This window comes from Pavona decussata, unplaced genomic scaffold (genome assembly GCF_977016875.1).
Source record: "Pavona decussata unplaced genomic scaffold, jaPavDecu1.1 SCAFFOLD_156, whole genome shotgun sequence".
Lineage (NCBI taxonomy): Eukaryota > Metazoa > Cnidaria > Anthozoa > Scleractinia > Agariciidae > Pavona > Pavona decussata.
In genome coordinates, this window is record NW_028145568.1 from 3,567,369 (window position 1) to 3,592,500 (window position 25,132).

Here is a 25,132-nt window from a genome sequence, read left to right on the forward strand (position 1 = left end):
CGGGAAATTGGGATTATTCTTTTGGAAATATCGCACAACACAGGTGGAAACACAGAAAATAAACCAATCACACACAGCCTGGCATGACATTGGTCAGCGGCGTCTCAACGGATATCCAAGTGTTCCCAAGTTGTAACATTTTCGCAGCTGACAAAGTCAACTGTTTGGATCGATGTGTGGGCAAACGTACCGCCGTAAATCGGCGAAATGGCCCCAGGATATCGAAGCAACATTCCTAGAGTGCATTAAAGCTTTCGTGCTTTCCTAACTTGTGAGTTTTTAAGCGGTGATGTTCCTATTTTACAGCCACAGGAGGGGTCCACATAATGTTTGGCTTTGTTCATCCAATGGCCTCTGGTAATGATTCGGCAGCCAGGAGTACGGTTTTTTCATCGCTGCTTTCAAGCGGCAATCAATTGTCCGCGGAATGGAAAACGGCTATAACCACGGATCAAAGGATCTATTTTATAAAGTAAGTGAAGTCAAAACCATTCTAATTTTAGTCCAAGATTTTGATCCATCTGAAAACCCCAAAGATGTCTGCATAAACGCGCATATTACGATCTAGTTAATACGCCCTGGTTAGACACAAGCATGAATTTACCCGATACATTGCAAATTTAAACCGCAATTCAATTTCTTATGCAGTATTCTGGCACTTAAGCTTTGATTTTCTATTTTTAAATTCACGATTCGGATGGCTGACCGAAATGTACGTAATAGTTTCCGCCGCTCACGTTTTTACGGAAACTACTTTTGAATACGATTTTCGCGGGAACTTTGTTTACAGCGTTTGTTTTGTCAAGGTTCCATCTTGATTTTCGGCCCGTCAAAATTATCCATCGAGTTGGCAGCTAAAATTTGTGCACCTGGGCTTGTTAGCTCAGACACTTGATCGCACCAATCTACAAAATCCTTGTCTCTATTTTAATGCAATGTCTGTTTACACCGTTGCAAATCGATAAGTGGTTGTTCTGTTTGAATTTTGTATTCAGCCAGCGAACTAGGTCAACACATTGGTTTCCGCCGCCAGAGTTCTGGATCAGCAAACTAGGGCTTCCGTACGGATGGGAAGGGGCGTTCGACGACCAGAGGAAGAAATACTACATCAAGTAAGCTATTGACTGAAAACATTCGAAAGCAATTAACTCCATCGAAGCATAAACCACCGTATAAAATCCGATATCGATTTGTTTTGAACAAAGCTTGAGCGCTCATGTTTGAAATAACCATCTGCATGCAGGTGTATCAATGTAAACAATATGCGCGCAGAACATTTGATATATTTATACCGAAGTAAGAATATTGCTTTCCCGCAAGGTGGAATGAAAAGTATATGTTAGCAATTGGCTTTTCAAAATTTTGAACTTGATTATAAGATGTACAACAATTTAAAATTGCGTGCAGTTTCAATTACTTTATGGGTTGTTGATTTCACCTCAGCTCTCTCAGATATCGTTTTCTCAAGCAGTAATTCATTTTTTATAGCACTGCTTGATGGTATCCAAAACATTAGACAGTGGTTACTACCGAAAAAATGCTATTGCGTGCGATCTGAAGTTTCGACCTTCAGCTAAAGTTGTTCACCACGGTACAGTAACACTTATATTTACTCGCGAATTGCTTAATCATGCATAAACCAAGACCGATATTGTGCAAAGCAGTTTTAATTAAATCGTGGTTAGAATTTTTGTGTGCTGTCTACATATTAAAGTGCTTTTCAAAATATGACAACTTTATCATTAATCAGCTTAGACTTGTCAGTGTTAAATTATTATTGAGTGTTGGATTGTTTTTATATACATGTATATATTTTTTACTTTTTACAATTGATGGTAAATGAGAAAGTTGACAGCTTAAAAACTTGTATATAAGGAAATATTTTGAAACTCCTAAAGATGTATAAAAATAGAGTAATATGATAGGTAAAAAATTCAAAGCTCTGACAAGCAGTAATGTTTGAACATCAGAAAGGGTTCAGTCCAGGGAATATTTTGTTAACATATATTGAGCATGGTAATTATTATTTGTGGCGTAAAATTGGGGAGAAAAAATTGTGTTAAAAAAAACGTTTAAGATGCCTATTAAATGAAATTATATTTTAAAATTAAAAATCTAGTTACCATACCAATAGAAAGCAAAGAAATGCATAGATCTTGTATTTTGAAAAAAATCTTGCTAGAAACATCATTTGCTGTAATATAATAGTTTATTGAAGCTCCTTTATACAGAGTTGTTCCACTATGTACAGTGTACATTGTTTAAAATGCAAATGGGATTTTTTGTGAGTAAGTTCTATCCATCTTATTTTGGACCCTTCCTCCTGATACTATTTTTCCTTGGAAAATTAATGTCATCATGCCACATACATTGTAATTAATTTAGACCAATAAGACATGGAGAAAATTAATCTCTATGAGATTTAATAGTCTCCTTAATAAACACAGTTTCTCTTCCAATGATACACAATGAGATCACAATTATTGTCTAATTTTACATGTACATTACCAATTATTACAAGCTGGATCGGCATTGGATAATGCTATTCCAGAGTTTCGACTGGCTTAGCACTCATGCGATATCACCTGTTATACTATGCCTGAGAAAATTGGCGGCCACTGTTGTTAAGGAAGTGGTCAAAACTACTATACTCTAACAAGATCCACCAAACCACAAAAAAGATTGTGGTCTCTGCCTGCACAACCCTTCCTCTACTTCAAAAGATGGTGTCTTTATCGCATAGCTATAGCCACCCCTCTATCCAGCAGTAAAAATGACAATGAGATTGAAACCCCACTTTTCTTTTTTATCTAACAATGCTGACTCTTGCCAGCTGAATATTTCTGTGTCAACTCAAATTTTAAAGCCAGTAAAATTTAGTCAGTTACGTGCATGAGATACCGGTAAGTGGTGTCTTTGACAACCGGGCCCCTACCCCAGACAAGGTGGGTCCTCTTTGAACAAACTTATTATGACCAGTTCTCTAAATCATGTTCTGGAATATCAGCAATATTTCTTGATTTGTTTTTAATTAAACAGTTATGCTACTCACTCTTGTTGCACATCATCATGATATGGGATAGTTATAGCCAACTTAATTGTGCTATGCGCCTGGTTTGCTAATTCTATAATTTTGTCTCATCCAGTGGGTACTTGAGAAATAATAATGTCAAATACACAATGGCAGTAGATCAGAGCTGATCAGATAGAACATGGCTTAATTGTGTGGATTATTTATTACAGGAAATGCCAATGCAGTGCATTCATGGCAAAGATAATTAGCAACGCATTCCGGCTTTAATCATCTTGTATCCAACAGGCATGCATGGTATAACTGAAAACAACTAAAAATCACTAAATCTTACTGATTTGGTGATATTTTTTCCCCTGATGCGTACTCTCACCATGTGGGGTATGGTATAAGGGTTCATAATCCCATATACATCTACCATGGCTGCTAAACAAATGAAAACTCTGGAACTGTGTTATCCAATAAGTCAGTTAATAATAGTAGATTTTCTGTATGAATCTGAATGTAAGATTGTAGCTTACCAATTGCAAACATTCCTGTATGCTTGGGATTATTGATAACCTTACACAATACAAATGTACAATTTCTTTGTTGGGTATGCTTTTAAAAAATAACAATTAATGATCTGATCCTCTCAATAGTCATGTAACCAGGACAACAACACGAGAAGACCCAAGATCAGAAGCTGATCAAGCAACTCATCTCCAAATGGTAACAATTAACCCAACTATGTACATGTAGTGATACATAGTTTTGGTTTAATCTCCCTGCCCCCTCCCCCTCCCCCTTCCCTCTCCCCTTTTTGGTGTACTAATGATGGAATGTAGGAAGGGATCAGGTGCTGTAATCCTGACCCACTTCAAGAATAATTTTAAGCACCTCTGCTTACTACCACTGTAGTTTGATTGGAATGATTCAAATATTGTGAAATTACAGACCCTTGGTTCTGACTAGACCATCAAATTCCCTGAAAAACTAAAGAATGGTGAACCAAATCAGACATACATGAAATGGGGGAGCAGGGATGGCGCAGTAGTGAGAGCACTCGCCTCCCACCAAATGTGTGACCTGGGTTCGATTCCCGGTGTTGATGCCATATGTAGGTTGAGTTTGTTGTTGGTTCTCATCCCTGCTCCGAGGGATTTTCTCTGGGTACTCCGGGTTTTCTTCCGGCCACAAAAACCAACATTCCCAAATTTCAATTTGACCTGGAAACAGTGGATGAAAGAGCCACTCTGTGGAAGTCACTGAAATTCCCATTTATTACTTTTTTATTATTGATTTTACATTGTATCCTACATGTAGCTGTTAATTGAATTGATGTCCAAGCTACATGTAATATTGCACTACACCTGAGTCCAGTTTCTGCTCATCTTGACACACCATGTTAGTGTAATTCTTCATGAATTTGATTTATTGGTTAATTGGTTGACATAATTGAATTACTGGTATGCCAACTGCTTTTAAAGACAGTGTCTTCTTTTGCCACTGCACATATTAAGTTCTGCACATCTCGGGATGGTTTGAGAACTAATAAATTCAAAGGTATTTTTATGATTATACTGCAAGGAAATTAAAAAATCTAAAGTAAGGACTATTGGAATCCAAAAAGAAAATTTCGTTAACCATGAATTTTTTCAGAGATAACTAACCTTCAAATTGGAAAAAAATGTCATACATTATTAAAATTACCTTTGTTTAATTTTCTGAAAAATTCATGGTAACCTGCAATTTTCTGTTTGGATTTCAATAACTCCGTTTTTCCCACATAATGATAAACTTGGCAAAAATACCTCTGTGTCAGGGCACTGTCCTTAACATGCAAGATGTGATTACCATAATAGTCTTTTTTCCTTCACCCAGACTCCACAGGCCAGGAGGATTGAACTTGTCAGAGATACAACCATAGGTAACTATGGAAACAATCAGTTAGGATACCAAGATGCTAGGAGAGAAAAAAAGGGACTTAAATTCAGTTATATGTGAGCTGGAAATATTAAAAGGAAATAAAATTACACTCCATTGCGCCCCAGGATGAACGAGCTTCTGAGAGGCCTGGAGACATGATTAGATAGGTTAAATGGCAGCTTTTAGTCTAAATTTGAATGCTCTATGGATACAATTAGCAGGAAAAAATCGATATGACAATCAGGAATGGACCTCGGGTTCTTTGTTTAGCCTATAAGCATTAATAATGATTATAGTTACATGCATGGCAGTGACAATGAAACTAAAGACAACCAAAAGATCGCTATTAGCCAGAGCTAAATTAATAAGAATTCCTTCAACCTATTTTTCTCAACGTGAATTGCTATATAAAGCGACCTAAAGCGCCTTCACTGTAAAGTTGGAAGGCCTTTGAATTCAAATCCAAACGCCCAAGATCTTCTGTCCAGTCGCTCAGATTATGTGCAAAGAAAACCTGAATAAATATTCTCTGCTTTTCAGGGTTTGGATTTGTCGCCGGCAGTGAGAAGCCCGTGGTGATACGCTCAGTCATACCAAGTAAGGAACTGACAGCCTCGTTCCCAGGGTCGCTTCTCCCTGGGAACGAGGTTAAGGAATTGATGTTTATTTAACAATTATTCCACGATACCATTTGTTTCGAAATTGTCTCTTCAATGAAAAGAAAAGGAAAATAATAATAATAAAACAAAGAAGAAGAAGAAGAAGAAAAAAAAAAAGAGAAAAAAAAAAAGGAGAAGAAAAAACAGACCAATAAACGAACCAACACAAACCCCGTGCAAGAGGAAACAATTTAAAGACAACCTTGCGTTTAGCATGTTTCTTCAGCTAAGCCAGTATTTAAGACGTTGATCCAACATATCTGATCATTTTCCTTTGACAGACGGACCATCTCATGACAAGTTGTTTGCTAATGATCAGATCCTGAAGGTCAATGGAAAAGATGTGCGAGATGCTCCACAAGCTGATGTCATCACTCTAATAAAGTATGTTGAATGCTGTGCATGCGCAGAAGTGTTGAATCGTGTATAATAGACTCCTTTGGTCGCCTGTCGGTGAATTGTCGACCGACTCTCGATCGATACTCGGTCGAGAGTCGGTCAACACTCCCCCGACATGTCGACCGAGGGAGCCTAATGTGCACATGATTCGAAGTGTTAATAATCATTCTGATTAGTTCTCACAATTCAACGATGGTAGTCGTCGCACAGCATGCTTTAGATTTGATCAACCGTTTCTCTATCGGCTGAGATACAAGGCCAAACGGGAGCAAGTCGTGGGTGACTATGGTGGTGACATACACTGCATAGCTAACAGACGACTAAATTTCGATATATTAACATTGCCACAATCTTGGACAAAACTGTGAAGAAACGTTTTGTCGATCTGCAAGGCCCACCGCTATAGAGTGATACATCAACAACTCAGCTCCCCCTCCCCCTTACCCACCCCCCCCCCCCCCTCCCATTCTTGGTCCGTCGCTGATAAAAAGGATTGGTTATCGTCGGGCCTTCAAAGCAATATTGAGTAAGGGGGAGGGGGGAATGAAGGTGTTTTCCGTAAGGGAGATTGAAATATATGCGCAAAATTCCGATTTTTCTCAGCTAGTTTTGTCCAATATTGTAGGTTGGTTTCGGGGCTCAGGGGTTAAACCGAAAGAAATTTAAAATTATTCATTTCTGAACCTCAGTGTAATTTTCTGTTGTTTTGTTCCCCTAAACCTCGTAGCCAAGTACGAATTTTAATATATCGAAAATTTAATATTCCTTGATCTATCATTTGGGTCATTAGTGCTATCGACACAACATTGTACGCTTTAAATCTAACTTGGTGTTCGCTCGAACGAAAGTGCATGTACGTGAATTACTAATATGAAGTGGTTTGGGGCGCCGTAGTCTGTAGGACCTTTAGGAAATACGGTACATTCTACTTCATCATATCTGCTCTACGATTAAAGAGTATTTAATAAAACTAACCCAGTTTTGTTTTCATGTAGGAGTGCCTCTGGTCGTATTGAGCTAGAAGTGGTATCAAGTGATGATGTTCAAGACACTAAGAATCAGGCAAGGACAATTTCTTTCAAGGCAGGCCTTTTCGCATGTCAGATCAATGTGGATATATCCGTTGAGCTCCCATGGAAATTATATTCTCGCCGTCACTACTGACGTCATTGTTTAATAACGTACTGCTGTTTTTGTCAGTTATTTTTTGGGTAAATAAAAAAGATGTAAAAAATATATTGATTGCAGATTAAACAAAAAAGAAAGGAAAAAAGTGCGAGCGGCTCATGGATAAAGAGAAAAAAATCTTAGTTTTCCTCCAGTGCATTGTTTTTTCTTTTAATCTAAGTCATTTGGGCTGAAGTGAGAACATCTAATTCCATTCTCAATTCAATGTTTTTCTCCAATAGATAACGGGAAAAAAAAATAAAATGTACATGTAGCTTTCTCTTTGAAAAGTTCCAGAGACAACAGATGGCGATTTTCAGTAATATTTTTTTAAGATGATGTTACACGGGACAATTTTTTTAACGACGATTTTTAACCAGCAACAATTAGCGCGTGGACTAACGTTTAGCGTCGCATTTTGTCGCGGTAACTTGTTGCAAGTTTTTGAAGACAGGTTTAAAAAAAAAACGTGGAAATGTGTTACTGCGACTAAGTGCTGCGTCAACGATTTTTTTTTTCGTGGGCTATGTTTAGCACACGATAACAACTTTGAACAAAGCAATGTTACTTTACAAATCGTTTTGTGTATCATCACGTAAGTCAACTTTAGTTTATAAGCTTCCAAGGTCTACTGGTTGAAACAGAGAGGGTAGTAGCCGTGAGTTAGTGAGAGGTCCATCTCGGTTTTGAGAGCGCGTGATAACGTACCTGCAGTGATGGCGCGTTGGAATTTCAGGCCCAACGAAATCCACAGTTAAAACTCTCGTCAACTCACGCAGGCTGCGTTTGTCAGTACAGGGCATTAGTATTTGGTCTGCATTACTCATTAGAACGTTTCTGGTGATGTCAGTCTTGTTGTTTCATAAATTCTCTCTTTTTTTCTCAGCATAACCGGAAATCATCACTCATGAGCCGAACTACAAGGGAACGTCGGCGATCCACTCCAGTCTCCGTGCGTTTTGCAGATGAGCCCGCATTGGTACAGGTCATCGGCCCAATGGAACCTGTCCGAAGAGTACGTTAAATATTAACACGTTTTTAATTTTTATTTGATCCTCGATCCCAACGACCATATTATCTTAGTTCGTAACGGTGATTTCAACATATGTAAATTCGTTTCCCGTTCTCATGATCCATTTACGCTTACAAGACATGTGATAGAATGGATTCGATGTTGTTTCGACATGCTTAAAATGTTTTACCTCTTCGTCAACATAACTCCCTTATCTAAAATGTCCAATTTCAATTGACATAATCCATTCTTATATACATGTAGTCGTTCTGTTATAAGAGTAGCCAGCGTTTAATGTACGCATTCAGAATTTCTAAATTGAAATTAGAATTATTTCCTACAATAATAATATAATAATAACAATCTTTATACAGGGAGCCCACATCACGAAAGTGATATTCAGTGGGGCCCTGTAGATTGAGAAATGATTTAAAAATTACAATTATTTTAAAAATTACAATTATTAAGAGTGGAAAATACAAAGTCGGCGGTAAGAAATAAAAATAAGAAATAAGAATTAAAAACTAGCTAAAAACACGCTCTTTGATACGTTGCTTAAAAATTGAAAACGATTTTATGTCTTTGAAAGATTTTATAATCTTTCACTGCGTACTTTGTAAACCCATTCACATTCACATCACACATTTATTTCATAATCCTTAATAAACAATAAACATTTCCGCCCGCAAATAGCAGGTGCTAGTCCAGGCGGGCGGAGAGAAAGGGGGACAGCAGTCAGTGATAAATTACGTAAATAAATAACATATACAAACGTAAATACATAACATTTACAAAATCAACCACTTTTAATAAGTAAATTATAAATTATACTAAACTCATTGTAAAACTAAACTAATTTTTTCTTGAAACTAAAAATAACATGCAGAAAAGACTCTAGAATCCCACCTTTTTGACATGACCCAATGTGAATTTGATTCTTCATTGTATAAGAGAAGTGGTCGAAACTACTATACTCAAACAGGACCCACCAAACCACAAAATATAGGTAGTGGTCTGTCTGCACTCCTCTTCCTAAAGCTTAAAAGATGGTGTCTCTATTATTGCATAGCCACCCTTCTGTCCAGCAGTAAAATGTTTCTGCGTCAACTCAAATTTTACAGCCAATAAAATTTTGTCAGTAATTTTCATGAGATAGGTGGTGTCTTCGATAACCCCCTACCCCAGACAAGGTGGTCCTCCTCGAACAAACTTATTATAACCAGTTCCCTAAGATATTTGTTTCACTAGTCTTAAAGGGATTTTAATACATCCTCTTGTTGCTCTTCAACAGTCTTCAGTGCCACTTATTCCAAATGTCTTGAAAGTGTTCCTGGAAAATGGCCAGACGCGTTCCTTCCGTTATGACTCCAATACGACTGCTGAGGTAATTCAATCAACGTGCAGTAAATGAAACGTACTTGTACTTTATAGAAAACTAATGGATATACTAAAGCAATCGTGTTCTATGAGTGCTTCATAATATTGCGCAATCAGCTCCAATGTTGATATTTCAGTGAGCGTTGTCCTCTAATACACCTGTCCTCTGAAAGGATTTATCTATTAAATATCCTATAAGTGGAAAGTTTCACAAGTTAAAATGGTGGACATGTAAATGAAATTTGTCATAATCTAGCGGATATACAGACAGTAAAATAATGTTTCTACCCCAATCTATTGGTACGTGAGGGTTTTTTTTACAATAACTGTCAAAATTCCCGCGCGCTAATTCGTTCGTAGCTATATTGTCTATATAAGTACAGACAATAAAAGTGACGCCATATGTAATGCGCACGCTTTCTCGACGGAAAATAAAGCCAATTCCGAAACAAATCGACGGCAGTTTTCTATCGTCTATTTAACAATTATTCTACGAGCGCGCGTTGGATATGAGATGATAGATAGACAACGAGGCGCGTAGCGCCGAGTTGGCTATAATCATCTCATATCCAACAAGCGCAAGTGGAATAATTGTTTTATTAAAAACGATCAAGAAATATTGCTAGATTCTACTGATTTCGCTGTGCAGGAATAACCAGCAGAAAATTTAATGGTCGCCATTTTTCGGCCATGGTATAATAGCTCATATACCATGGCCGCTAAGCCAATCAAATCCCTCGAATTGCATTATACAATGATTCAGTTTTTAATAAAAGGGTATAGACCCTAGAAAATAGCTCATACCTCTAGATTACCTTAGTTGTTAATCTCAGGAACAGTCGAATCCATGTATTTATTTTATTACATTGACTTGCGTGGACGTATCTAGAAGCTGAGTCTGTCTCGAAGTGCTGAACGTATTCATAATCATACATAACATCATATTTCTTTCAATGCCCATAGTCATATTTCTTTATTTTGGCTCTTTGTCTTTCTTCCTCATGTGCAGGAAATATTTAAATCCTTCGCTTCAAAGCTCGATCTGAGGTTGATGGAACACTTCAGTTTGGTTCTAACTGGTCCGAAGAAAGGCCAAATTTCCTACATTCAAAACCACGAGAAGATTTCTGAGGTAAATGTGCCAACGACTTGTGTGCTGTTTAACTCGGTGTGTGTCCTTGTTTAGCTCCTCGTTAAGCGACAAAAAGCTGCTTTTGTTTGTCAGCCTTTCATCCTTCATCACTGGCTCTACCACCGCTACTTTACCCTCATCTCCATTATCGTCAGTCAGTCATGTCATCTTTGTCATCGTCCGCCATCGTTACCAAATCGTCATTGTATGTCAACCGTTGTCCTCTTCAGTGTTTTACAAGCTTTGACCCTCTAATCTTTGCATTAAAAAAAAAAAAAAAAATTTATGTTCTATGGTCCTTAAGAATTCGTAGCCAAATAACGAGCGATTAGCCATACTTGCATGTTGGACAGGCTTGTCGTTGACAGCCTTGGTGCCGCCAAAAACAGCTGTTTTTGACCTGTGTTGATTTTATCAACATACATTGTAGGTCCTAGTCGGTGTACGGTTTTGCGTTGGTATGTATGTTTGTGGTGGAGCCGGAACTTAATGGAAAGCCACGCAAACAAGGGGAAAGGGTCAATACAGTGCAGAAAGACGACGTAATTGCCCCATTTGCATGTCAAAGCACTGATAACTGTGAGAAGAGCTACTTACATGTACATGTATACCCTAGCACTCTATGAGTCTAAATAAAGTAAAAACGTTACTATGCGACCGTGGAACCGTACAACGCCTGTTGAGTATCTTTCGAACTCGCCATCTTTTTATTTATGTGCATCTCCACTGAAATGTTACTTACTGTGTTAAATTGTTTTACAAATACAGATTTACGCCAACCGAAACTGCAGCAGCGTTAACTGTCTGTGCAAGTTAAACATCGCGTTAGTATCAATCTTTCTCTCTTTATATAACAACCGTGAACGTATATATATTTTTAATGTGTTGTTCCGTCTTGTGGATATCATAAACAGTTATCGCGCATGACCGTATTCGTCCGCTTATGATGGGAAATTAGCCTCAACACACTTATTGTATTGTCGAATACAAAAGGTGCTTGCCACACTTCTTGTACGTCGGAGTTAGGAAACATTATGGTTGTAGTAATTAAAGACTAAATATCGCAGTTAACTGTGGTTATGTTTTAAACAATTTAATTTTTTTTTTGCTTTATGAGAACATTTTGTTTTCCTAACTGTAAACAGCTTTGTGCCCAAGGACCACTTTGAGCTTCTTTCTCAGGACCCCAACGCTTTTGAGTACCTTTACTCTCAGGTAAGTCAAGTTTTGTTTCATTTGCCGTCACCGGACTGTGATTAGTGAAGTTTACCTTATTTCCAGCAGGTGATTTTTCCAGACGTCCTATGTAAACTGTAAGATTAGAATTTCACCCATCGGAAAGACAAGCAAAACGAAACAAAGCAAAACAAACAATAACAGACGTAAACTAACAAGCAAACTGAAATAAAGCAACATGTGTTAGCTATGCCATGTTTGAAGTTATGTTTCGTAAGCGACGGATTAAACACGCGTTTACCTCGCTAAACCAATCAAATTGATTAACCGAAAATTGTAGGATCATAAACAATACGTTTTATGTGGTTTTAAAAACGTCCATGAATGTTTTGTCTTTGAATTTTATATGTTCCTTGAAGCTCACAGATTTCCTTGTGTTCCCCCCTCGGATAACTGCCTTTGGAAAGAAATGCTATCGGGGGACAAATATCATGCACATTTTGGTGCGAAAATGAGACCACCTATCCTGTATCTGAATAGTAGTGGATTCGCTCAATTTTTTTGTCAGATCATTTTGATTTCCTTTTGTTAGTGAAGTCAAATGAAAACCGTCACACGACTTAATCTTGTACCGAAATAGACGAAGAACCGAACTGGCTTTGGTAATGAAATGTTCATTGTCTGTATCTTGCTGTCCTTTAGGTTACCAACAGGGTAGTAGAAGGTTTCTATGGGATGGACCTTAAGTATGACCTGGCTATCAAGCTCGCCGCTCTTCAAATCCAGCAGAAAGCTGTGGAAGTAGCAGCCGGACGACCAGTCAAAATATCTGTACGGCAGGTGGAGAAGGAATTCGGTGGGCTAGGGAAGTTTGTTTCGTCGGATCTTTTGCACAACATGAGAGGAAAGGAATTACGAAAGGCTTTGGATCAGCAGATAAAACAGAACGAGAATCTCGCCTCACCAGGCCAGAGGCACATGAGCTCTTTGCAGTGTAAAATACATTATTTAAATCTCGCAGTGGACATATTTGCTTATGGTGGGAGGTACTTTGATGTTGTGCTTATTGATAATGGCAACGATGGACCAAGTCTAAAAAAGGTTTGTTAACTGTTCCTCTCTTGCTGTTGGTTGAAAAAAAAATATGATCTTTGTTAACTGTAATATGTAGCACGATCACCACCACCATCATCATCATCATCATCATCATCATCATCATCATCATCATCATCATCATCATCATCATCATCGTCATCATCATCATCATCGTCATCATCATCATCATCGTCATCATCATTAACAACAAGCATAGCAGTCCATTTATTGTTTTATTGACAAACTATAGAATTTCGTAATGGAGTTCTCGTTACTTATTTTGAAATTTTTAGAGACGTTAGGGCTATCTTGTTATTGACGGAGTTTCGTATCTTTTATTAACATTGCTGAAACCTTTGTCGTTTGACTGCAGATCAGGAAGCAAGATGTCACCGTGCTTATCAACCTCAAATATGGATTGAGTCAAGTTGTAAGAGGAAAAGTTAACGTGGTAAGTACATATAATCTGATGGTTTCCTTTATCTATTCTCGCAGTAAGCGTTACGAACACTGAATGTTTTGTAAAAACTTTAAAAGGCTAAACAACTTCTAAAAAATGTTCTTAAAAAAGAAACACCTATTCAATCATCTTCAGCGTGACACTAAAAATAAAACACACGTCATTAAACTTAGCTTATACTACGTTATTTCAGATGGGAATAGTTTTGCGATGAAACTGTACCTCAATGCTCTGTAAGGACGGTGCCTATTAATAAAGAAGTATTTTTGTGCGGTTTATGACTTTGCAGGGAAAGCAGATCTTAGCAAGGACTTTTGAAATCCCAAAAAAGGAAATTGGATGTAACCACGTCTTTTCTTTTAGAGATAATCAAGCAACAATTATTCTAGAAAAAAAAAAAACAGTAAAACGCAAGGCAATGCATGGCGTTTTTCTCACAAATTGAAGCTTTTTTATCTCTGAAAAAGGCATAGTTATCCGAAATTTTCTTTTTGGATACTAAGAGAGCTTGCTAAGTTCTGCTTTCTCCGCATAGTTTTAAACCGCGCAAAAATATTCCTGTATTAGTAGGCACCATCCAAAGGAAATCGAGTATCTCGAGATGCGCAGAACGTATGCGCAGTAACAAAAGTAGGCACCGTCCTTAATAATCCCTCGAGGATCTTGCGTTGTTAGTGTGACTTTGCTGATAGGATCTCAGTCCGGGTAAAGTTGTGGACGTGGTTTTGTTTTAATTGTCTCGCTGGCTCAAAACTAGATTTCTTATTCTCATGTTCCAGCACGCGAACGCTTGGGTTTCCATTTGTTTCACCAATGTAAAAATTGCCGCAGGAACATTTGCCTTCGTAGGTGACCCTAGATGGATGTTTGTCAAGATCCTTTAAGCTGCAAATTTTCATTATTTGCCATATCACGTAGAAAGCGTACTTGAAAGTAATGGCAGTATTCAGTCTGTTTACAAAACCTTTACTGAGTTGTGGGTTGTACAGAAATACAATCCTAACATGATGGGTTTTTTTTATGGAGTGATATTAAATGGACTCAATTGGTACTGATTTATCGTAGTAATTTAACGTTAAAGTTCATTGTTTTACGTTGTTTCATTTTATTACTATTTGTAGTTGTGTCAACTTGCTGAATTTCACGAGATCACAGGGTTCAAGATTTCTCGACATGAAGATAACAAGCGGCTATTTCGTATCCAACTTCAAGAGGAAAAGGTACTATCATTATTTTATAATTTTTGGTTTTCGTAACAAGAAATCCGTCAACTGATAAAACAACCTATGAATCCATCCATCAAAATGTCCATCAGTCAGTCAGTCAGTCAGTCAGTCAGGCGTTGATTGGTCATTGGGTCGATGGGCGGTTGGTCAGTTTGTGAAACATACATACATACATACATACATAGTTTATTTGGTGAAGCATTGGGAAACCAGCTTCCTTTAACAGTCTCAGAATTCTGACAACGTCTCAGGGAGAACTAGCGACTCTCGGTTAAACGCAGGGGTTAATACGCGCCTATAGTTTTTCAGTAGAGAGAGTAACAGTAGCGTACTCTTTACTTTTAGAACATTCAATTAATTTGTACCTCGTTGGATTGTGTGAACATGATCGCACTGATCACTGGCTATTACAAAGTCTATGTGGACAACACAAGTAACACACCACTACCAGTTGAAAATGACGAGATATGGCCATTCTCATTCCGACGAGAGCCCCCAGCAAATAACGGTGGGTGCAAAAAATGCGATGTCTTGTGTGATTTAATACGGTCAGGTTTCCTGGCTAGGTAGGGAAAATAATTGACGGTATCTTTATGTTCGTTTTTAACAGCCCCAGACTTTCACTCAACGCATCACGTGATTCCAGACGTCTGGTCATACCCGTCTCTTTTTCAGCCGTCAAACCCAAGGAGGAATATACATATAGAAGAAAGCAAGCCTTTAAACAGACATACAGATGTGTTCATTGACTTGGGAAGAGCACCACCAAGATTCCAGGAGAGTATAATTTCAGAGGAATCCAACGAAGAACATGCAGAGAGCATGCTTCACCAAGATTCCATAGGGGACACAGATGAGGCTCATAGCAAACAGTTTGATTTACCAGACCTGGTAATGACACAAGTTGAAGAGGAGATCCTTGAAGAGGCCTCGTCATTTTTCAAGTGCACAACAAAAGACACTGACATTGTAAACCGTGAAACATCATCGGATACTTCGAAGGATGAGGACACTGACAGTGAGGATGAGGAGTTAATTGCTTCACTAAAGGGACTTCGAGCGTCCTCGGTAAACTCTGGGGAAGAAGAGATAGGAATCATGACAGCACAAACAGCAGTGGCAGACAATTTACAGGAAAAGCAGGCTGATTTAATATCAGAACTGGTCTTAGCAGAGGAAATCTACCAGAGCGAAGAATCAGGTGTTACAGTTTTTGACGAACATGTAAGTGAGGAAGATGTATGGAACGAAGACAGTGTGACCTCAGTTTCGACAATGGATGGAAGTGACATTTGGGTAGTAGTGCCAGTTAATTCCATGAAAAAGTCCAAGAATCATAGGAACGGTGTCGTGGAAGATCCAAAAGGGATTGGTTTTGTGCTAGAAACTCCTGGTCAGTTTTCATTTAAAAATGGCTGCTCTGAATTCAAACACGAGAAGGAAGAATCTGGGAACGCATGTTTTGTTAATAATGGTGTCTTTGGTCACCCTAAACCTGAGCACAGTGCCACAGGCGTTTACAGCAAAACGTCTCTCCTGGATGAAGGACATTGTGATAACCAACAAGCATTTCCAGACGAGCATGCTAATCGTTGTCTAGCTCTTCAGCAAGATCCGTTCATGGGCACAGATCCTTTCCAAGATCAAAGCCCGACGCCTTCTCCAAGCGGTTTGAGGTTTGACAAGAGCAAATTCGACAACATTGCGATAGATATGGTGGGTTTTGTTGAGGGTGGGACGGCGTTGGAAGGATCTGATGACCAAGCAAGCCTATCGTCTACTCCAGAGAAATGTGAACACGATGATGAAACAGGCGATGAAAATCAATCTGAAGAGTTACGGCTGGTAACTTCTTCAAATTTTGCTAGTGACGCCATCAGTACACCAGATAAATATGACGACTCCGTAGACGGTGTAGGAACCCACATGGTGTCCTTAGCTTTTGTCGAAAGTAGTGACACTGATACAGCCTCCGAAATGTCAGAAGAAGATGAACCTCTTTGGTCAACGTTTCCAGAGTACTTTCAACGGAGTAGACGCTTAGAGTACTCAGGCAAAAATAAAGGAGTACTCATACTAGCCGAGGAAAGTCAAGACGATGTAGATAGTTTGAACTCTACCGAAACTGATCAGGATGTTGCACTTGTAAGTCTCAAGGAATTCCACAGCAAAGATGTCGATTCTCAGTACTCATTAGACACCAGTCTTATCGAGAATGAGGTTTTCGCTGACAAAGATTTGGAGGAACTCTCTACGGCTTCTTCGGATAGTTTTGAATATACGTTTGAAGTAAACAATGAATCTGCATCGGAAGACGAAATGGTGATTGCTTATGATGATCATAACAGTCTCAAAGAAAAGAAGGAAGAGAGTAACCAGGAAATTCTTGAATATAAGGATAACACTAATGGTTTGCCCCTATGCATTTCTTTCACGTCATCCAATACTTGTTTTAGCGATAAATGTGACATTTTACTGGATGCTCGATCGAGCTTCAATAGCAAGAGATTGAGGGTAGATGAACTCATCCCATCGTTCTCTACCGAAAACACTGTTTTATCATCCCCATGTGATGAATCTGATTTTTACGAGAAGGCACGGATTACCGAGATTGAAAAACGACGCAAGAAACCGACTACATTGATAGAACCTAGTTGCAGAAAAGATGGAAATGATTCGTTCAAGCATAATTCAGAAAGGAAAGAGACAATTCTCCAAGGTTTTCGATCTTTAAGCGATTCTATACTTGAAATTAAACCCTCACTGAAAGACCTAGATAGAAGCTACTCTCCTACGGACTGGATCGTACCCGCTCCACCAACGCCTACCCCTGAGCTTCAAGAAGATGACATTCAAATTGTTTCTCCTCCTCCAATTTGTCAAGCATTAAGTGAAGAGGAATTGGATGAAGAGTTAAAACATTTGATCGTTCCACCTCCTCCCTGTTTGGCAGGCACTATGCAGACCATGTCAAGTATCAAAATTGTGTCCCCACCACCGCCGCCACCGGCACCTGTAGACATCAATCACAATGAAATAGATGTTTTGATGTATCATTTTGATGAAATAAGGTTTCTCCCCTTAACCGATGATCATAAGCTTGCCCATAACAATGGTCTGATGCAGAAACAAAATTCAGACTCAAATTTTACTGAGGACAAGAAAATTCAAGCTAAACAAGTTATGAGAGATGCTTCCTCTATGACGAAAGAGAAAACCTCTGTGAGCAAACAAGTCTCAGTCCAACACAAACATAGCCACGTTTTGGACATGTGCGAAACAAATCCCACTCAAACCAAAGTAGAACAGAGATGTAAAAGTCGTGTTCCTAGAAGTCACTTTCTCGGCGGCTCAGAGGATTCAGTTACCACACGTCAGTCACCTGACAAAGGCAAATTCGTCGTGGAAGACTCGCTAAACAGTGAAAATACCAACCCACCAGCTCTGGACAGCGCTGACGCTGACAAAGACGAAAACGTCAATTCCAGTTGTGCGTCTGAACAGATTCCTGTGATTTCTCACGCTAGGGAAGAAAACATGTCTTTTGGAAGTGGTTCAAAGATCGCTGTAAAACAAAAGCCACCACTTCCGCCAAAACCATGGTTATCACAAGCAGCAGAAAGTGAAGGCGTCACAGAAGCAAGAAATGTTATCCCGACTAAGGTTATTGAAGTTTCCCCAAACAACGAGCACAAGAACGCGGTTAAAAGAAGTACCAAGAATGTGCCAAATGAGGAAGGTTTCAGTACAGAGTTAGCTGAACCTGGCATGTCCATACTTGGATTACAACCTCGGAAGGAAAACATTTTAAAAGATTCAAATATCAGGTCAGCATCTCCTGCAGCCACCGCATCTGAAGTAGGGGCGCCAAAGCATTATTTTAGAGAGGTCTTGGAGCCAGAGATATGTGAAAAAATGAACTCAGGCAATGTTGAAGTTAAACCTTCGGAGGTCGTGTTTCTGAAACTAACCTCTGAACATTCCACAGAGAACACTTGTGGGAAGTCTGGGCAAAAAACATCTTCAAGGCCAGTGGCATTCCCTCCAGTGATACAAGGCGTAAACAGGGGACAGACACTTCCTACATCTCAACTTGAGCAGTCTCCTTCGACCACCGTGGAGAATATTATAAGCACGCACGAGGTTAACACACAGCATTGCAGCAGTGGATTTGGCAGAAGTTTTTCGTTTTCTTACGCTTCAGCGTACGTTCCAGTGCCATACTCACCCACTCTCTCTCCCACTCAAAGTTTGTGTCCCTCACAGTCGTCAATGGAGAATGTTCATGAATCGTCACTCCATTACAACCGCTTTTCGCCAGTGAAACCTCCAGTGACTGACTCTATGGGCACGTGTTCACGGTTACCCTGGGTAAAACCTCGCTCGGCAACATCTCCCGTAACTGCGAGTTTACCAAGTACTGATGAGTTACTTTTACTACGTAGACCTCCACTTAAGAGATTATCAGCGAGGCTACCTGAATCAAATAGAGACAAGACTACAAATCCGTCCAAAGACGACAGAGACCGTGTTCTTCTGAAGTCAACAATAGAGACCCCTAGCTGTCAGCTTCTTACCTATTCGCCATTTTTCAACAGTGATGACAAGGATTGCATTTATAACGTTGATCCCGACAAGGACTTTGGCAATAACGTTTTACCTTCTACCTCATCGCCGCCCCTCGACAGTTCCCCTCCGCCACTACCTCCAACTTCACCCCCTAAAATTATTCCTAGGTTTGAGGACGACTTCGATTTTGGTGAACCACTTGCTGATATTAGTCAAGATTGTCCTCAAATTGATAGTTGGGAACAATCAACTTTCAAAATTCCCTCTTCTGCGAAGGACTTAAAAAGCAGGCGATCTTCAGCATCATTTTGTCACAAACGAGGCATTTTTAGTCAAAGCATGCATAGAACGCAAACGACATTTCCTGACAGTCACTCTTCATCTAGATCTCTCACTCAAGCATCTTCTTCTCGAGTCTTAAACCGACGGTCATTTAGCGATGCTTCACACTGTCATGTTGGCACTTTTGAAACGAAACGCCCCAGCTTGCCTCTTCAACTTGGCACACCTTGCAACCCGGACAACGTAATTGACGCGGATTCGATATATTTTGAAACCAAATATCTGGAAACAAAATGTTCAGAAGTCTGCGAGGAAAGTCTGTCAAAAGTTCGTGACTTAAAGAAGAGACTTGAAGCGCACTTGGGTAAAAGTGCACCGAGAGTAAAATTGCCCAGTGAAACGAAGAACTGGCCGTTGGTTCTCCAAAACAACGCTAGGTTCTTGGCCTGCGATGTCAAAGTTATCTCTTCAAGTGCCAAACGTGGAGGCGCCCAAGTCGTTGCAGCTATTCGGGCCTCGTTGGATTCCCTGGAGAAGCTGGTGGAGTCCTGCGAGAACGCCACTACAATACTCAACGAAAGCTCTGCTGACAATGTGACTGCTCTAGTTTCCATGGTTCTTGAGGTACTAGAACACTATGCTGGCGTCATTACCACAGTCAAGGCTGCAACCAGTGAAGAGTCAGATGACTCGGATGTGGATTTTTTAGCGGAGAAAACTAGTGCCATGGCAACGCTAATTGCGACATTGATAAGAACATTACGAAAGTACTAGGTAATAAGACTGGGTATCAAAGTAATCCAAAATAACTTGTTTTTAACTTCACTTTTTACTAATGACCAACCATTTTAAGAAGAATAATTAGCTATAACGTCGAATGACTTTCGATCACAACTCAAAGGTAACGTCATCATCTGTAGTTAATTGCAGACAACACACACACAATTTTGTGCTCAATTTGTCCGCATGTATAAATTATTAATCGTTTTGAAGATTTCATTGTTGTCTACGTAGTTTTGATATTTGTAGGAGTGAAAACGTTACCTTTGAATTTGATGACGGCAACGTAAATAGCAATCATCGAAACGTCATTGGACATTTTTATCACTAACATTTCTATTGTTTTTCGTCGAAAACTTGTTTGCATTTTAGGGGGTCACTTACCTAATTTTTACCCTCTTTTCTCGATTGTTTCAAACACAGGAATTGTAGCAGTTACGGATTTCAATTTTGTAGAAAAGAAATGATAGCAATCAGGCAAAAAATATAACATTCCTAATATTAAATCTCATAGACGAAACTGAACACCAATTTCGAACATATTGTTTTCACAAGATATAGTTTTCATATGAGAAAATTACGAACTCACCAAATTGGGAACTAATTGGTTTTACAAAACAAAATTTCCGCTGATTTTCAGAAAATCTGATTTGGCCAAATTGGTACTGCTCTGCATGTCAGCGTCCAATTATATTATCGATGGGCCAGTGCATTGTCCTATTACATACAGGTAGTAAGTAGAGTAAATAGAGTGAAAATTCTCTATCTTAACACAATTGTAGTACACACGAAAGGTCAATATGTCTTCGTTTATAGCCTTTGAGACATTTATATTTCAATATTATATATTTCAATGAACCAAGCGCATGCGTTGCTGCAAATTCATTCACGCACCAATGAAATTTTATATTCTTCAAACGGAGAAATGAAAAAGTTTACAAAATTTTATTTATAGAAATGTTTATTGAAAATTAAATTAAGTTGCAATTACCTTACCAACGCAATGGCAAAATTTGTAAAGGATCATGTAAATGTTCGTGCACGGTGTATTATAGGATCCAATTCAATTACAGTCTCTCCATTGAAAGGTATAAGGTGAAATAAATTTCAAGACGGAATAAAAGTGTATTGTTATTATTTCTTTTAACAGCCCTCTCAAATTAAGAGGAAGCCTGTGAGATATATAGATATGTGCCCAATTAAAGATCTCAAGACTTAAATGTCCCGTGCAATGATATACTGACAGAATCAGTTTTTATTCTTATGTGTACGTGATCCAGAAAGGCGTTAACTTAAACATTTGATAAATCTTAAAATAACCGCAACGAGAAATGCGAATTACGTTTTTGGAAGGATAAGACAGTTGTAGTGAAAGCGAGTTAGAATAGCGGCTTTTGTAGTCTGAAACGTTTTTTCGTGGCACCACATAAGTGGTCCTTTCTGCCAGCCAGCAGGAAGCGGGCTTGATGCCCAATGTTTGAATCCCGCCCAGACCCATGTCATGTGTGGATTGAATTTGCTGTCGGTTTGTTCCTAGGGTTTTTCTTGGCTTCAGAAAACCGTGATTTTGTGTTATTGGTAGAATATTTTCAAGGAGAAACACGTCAGAGATACCAAGATTTTGGTACAGTATGTACAGTATCACGATACACAGCGGGAAAGGCAAAGTTCAATAATTCATTAAGCTCCTATCCCTTAGGACAATTAATATAAAAGGAACCAACTTTCAGGATCAAAAGTGTGGGGACTGTGAATCCGCACATATTGAAGAGGTATCGCAATCGTGCAATAAAAAGAGATTGAGATTGGTCTTCGTTTATTTAAGTAAAGGGATTTGCATCAAGTTCAATCTTTTCATGGACATCGGAAATGCGAGTTTAGTTTTAAACGCTACGAAATTCAACTATTGACTAGAATTCTCCTGGGTAAGATTCTCGGCTCTCCATTTAGTTTCCGGCGCTCTTGAAACGTTTACTTTTAAGACCATGAGGAAAACCGTCTTCACTCTGAGGAAAATCGATTCCAAAATGGCTGAAGAAAGGAACTGAAATAGTCGATCTGTTTGTGTTGAATTGCTATTGTATTTTGAAGATTACCCGTCCGAATATAAGTCCGCCAAATCGCCGATGCTAAGATTCTTCTAACAATGAGCTCACCATGAGCTCTTGGATCGGACTGTTAATGGAGGTTAATATTTTAAGCAATTAGCACCGTGTTTCCGTTTTTGACCAAATCGAAACACTATGAAACGTAAAATTTCCCCCAAAAAGAATCTAATCCCCACCCCTCCCCCCTCCAATAAAAAGTTCTTTTACGCATTTAAGGCGGTGCTAGCTCTTCGCCTTCAGGGACAGTGTTCATTGCCTACTTCTAATATGCTTTGTAATGAAATTTTCTACATACGTCTATACATATTCAATGTCGAGTAAATGGAGACCTGACAGTTCAAGAGGCCCATATTAAATTAACTCTGGTTTTTTTCGTGAATCGACAAGGTTCGACTAGGACGCCTTAGTTACAAATGGCCACCAGATAACTTTTACTTTTTGGATTGGTTTGCCAAAAAGACACCATCCGCGTGAAAGCTGTAACTTCTGCCTTGAACTTGCTCAGTTTTTGCTACTCTTTGGTTTAATCTTATTCATCTATCTAGACCGGGCATTTTTTTTTTTTGTCTTGTGATAGCACGTCCAAAGATGTTTCCTCTGGAGTCCACAGCGGGAAGTGACAATGTCATATGAAGCGGGAAATGTGTCACAATTTCAAAATGTCGGCCATTTTGGATATCTTGATTTCAGAACAACATGAAATTGACCAAAGAGGAATCAAAATGAAACGCGAAACGCGAAAATGATATAAGAAGCATGAAATCTACTGTAAGAAAGTTAATTTGTGCACATTAAGAACATGGCTCTTCATGCAATATCAAATCCAGTAAGCTTTAACCTGCCTTACTAAATTGCTGCCAGATTAAATCCCCCCTCCCCCACCCCGCCGGGTCTAGATAGGGTTAAAAAGGTAAAATTTTTAACTTGGCTTCCCTTTTGCACACTGCGAGGGTAAAAAAACTGACAGCCTTTTCGGGCGGAGCCTTGTCGTATAGCCCACTATTTGTAGTACTCTCAGTCCAGAGGTAAACGAGCCGTTACAACACTTGATTCACTCACCTTCACGTACGTCAAAGTCCAATACTATCCCCTAAAACCTTCAGCACGAAGGTGACCAGAATATAACGGGTGAAAGTGTCTTTATTTTCCATCAAAAGTTTGTACCAAAAGGAATACACTCAAATTGCATGGACAATTTTATTATTTTGATATTGCTGTTATTTACATTTCATAATAAAGGCAGTTGTTACGGTCTGACTAACGTTTTCTATTCTCTCCTAGCTGGTTTTGTGATATTAGTATGCGAAGAACAAACAAAGAGGTAGAGGACTATCAACCGACTAACCTCATTGCGCGGAGGAATATATCTGAGTTTTCATCTCTGTCATTTTCACTTTACAGTTTTTATCATATTTTTTTCCTTTTTTGCGTACATTTCCCTTTTACTTGAGAAAGCACAACAAGGTCTATCCACTCCAAGGCGAGGAAATTATTTAGCAGTGGTCGTTATTCACTAATTCAAATTGATCGAGCTCCTTGGCATAATCCGAGATAGTGGCATCGCATTTCTCATCGACGCCATTGTAATTCGCATTCTCATCAAATCGATCTTTTTCTAAATCATCATTAGCCTCATCGCATTCCCCGTTGTTGCCATGGCCGTTTGCATCTTGATCGTGCACATCTTCATCCACTGCATCATCGCTAGCATCGCATTCCTCGTTGTTGCCATGGCCGTTTGCATCTTGATCGTGCACATCTTCATCCGCTGCATCATCGCCAGCATCCCCACATTCTTCGTCATTAATGAGGAAATTACAGTACACATCCTTTTCGGTATCATCGTTATCATCATCAGGGTCATTACATCCATTCTCATGGTACACAGCACTTTCATCGTGGTTTGCATCATGAACACTATGTTTATTGATGATGTCTGTTTGGTTTTCCATGCTGGGGCTTTTCACGACACAGGAACACAATCGCACAAGTCGCTCGTTTTGCGAGCAAAGAGGCCTGTAGTGGTTTACCATCGGTACTCCACTGCTATTCCGTACGTTGCGAAAAGCATTTATCTGCCAAAGGGAAACAAAACTTTAAAAGGGCTCCGTTCAAGGTTTCATATCTAAAAACCCTAATTGATCTGCCGCTTTATCAAACAGAAACTTTGGTCTGTGGGGCACCAGTTGAAATGCAAATGAAACGCGTGCTAGTACTTTGAAAATTTCCAGACTAAACGGACAACTTCGGAGGTACTCCACTATTCCCGTTAAGTTCGGTTGAGACGGAAATTGCCTTTCCATTTACACAAAATTTCCATACCATTTTATTGGCTTTGGCCACCAATACGCAGGGCATTAGGTAAGGTTTTTGTTTATCTAAATTTAAATTTTATAAATTTGTATAGCGAATAATTCCTTGACGAGATGATCAAATGCGCTTTACAGTATGGGACCACTCTCCAGATCGAATTGGAATTTGGAAATGTTGGGTTTTGAGAAGAGGGGAAAACCGATGTACCCGGGGGAAAACTTCTTGGAACAAGGAATCGAACCCGGGCCACATTGGTGGGAGGCGAGTGCTCTCACCACTGCACCATCCTTGCTCCCCAATCTACTAATGCTACTGCAAATTTGGAACTAAGCACGAGGCTCCTCACGCCTGAGCGATAAAAACTCTGTCCATTTGGCACGTAAGTGTCCCAAATTACAAAATGACAATTATGGCTAGCTGGCAGGCACCCAGGGGATC

The 25,132-nt window shown here is 39.2% G+C and overlaps 2 protein-coding genes across 3 annotated transcripts in view; one reads left to right on the top strand and one right to left on the bottom strand.

Annotated features, from left to right (window-relative positions):
* LOC146465371 (uncharacterized) lies at positions 1-21,396 on the top strand. 2 transcript variants are annotated; one of them, XM_085128597.1, is made up of 17 exons: positions 1-472; positions 996-1,112; positions 3,673-3,742; positions 4,895-4,940; positions 5,480-5,536; positions 5,880-5,982; positions 6,993-7,059; positions 8,051-8,179; positions 9,468-9,560; positions 10,563-10,685; positions 11,454-11,509; positions 11,831-11,900; positions 12,564-12,962; positions 13,330-13,407; positions 14,538-14,636; positions 14,988-15,150; positions 15,253-21,396. In XM_085128597.1, exons 1-17 carry the CDS (start codon positions 327-329, stop codon positions 20,265-20,267), a joined length of 6,831 nt encoding a protein of 2,276 aa, XP_084984723.1. In that variant the 5' UTR covers positions 1-326; the 3' UTR covers positions 20,268-21,396. The 2 variants fall into 2 exon arrangements, with proteins under 2 accessions (XP_084984723.1, XP_084984724.1); XM_085128598.1 differs by lacking the exon at positions 996-1,112.
* A 2,168-nt stretch (positions 21,397-23,564) lies between these two features.
* The window catches only part of LOC146465372 (carbonic anhydrase 1-like), a 13,514-nt gene continuing 11,946 nt past the window's right edge, over positions 23,565-25,132 (bottom strand). The window contains exon 8 of the mRNA XM_085128675.1: positions 23,565-24,456. Coding sequence (XP_084984801.1) covers positions 23,875-24,456 — 582 coding nt within the window. The 3' untranslated portion in view covers positions 23,565-23,874. The remainder of the gene's footprint in view (positions 24,457-25,132) is intronic.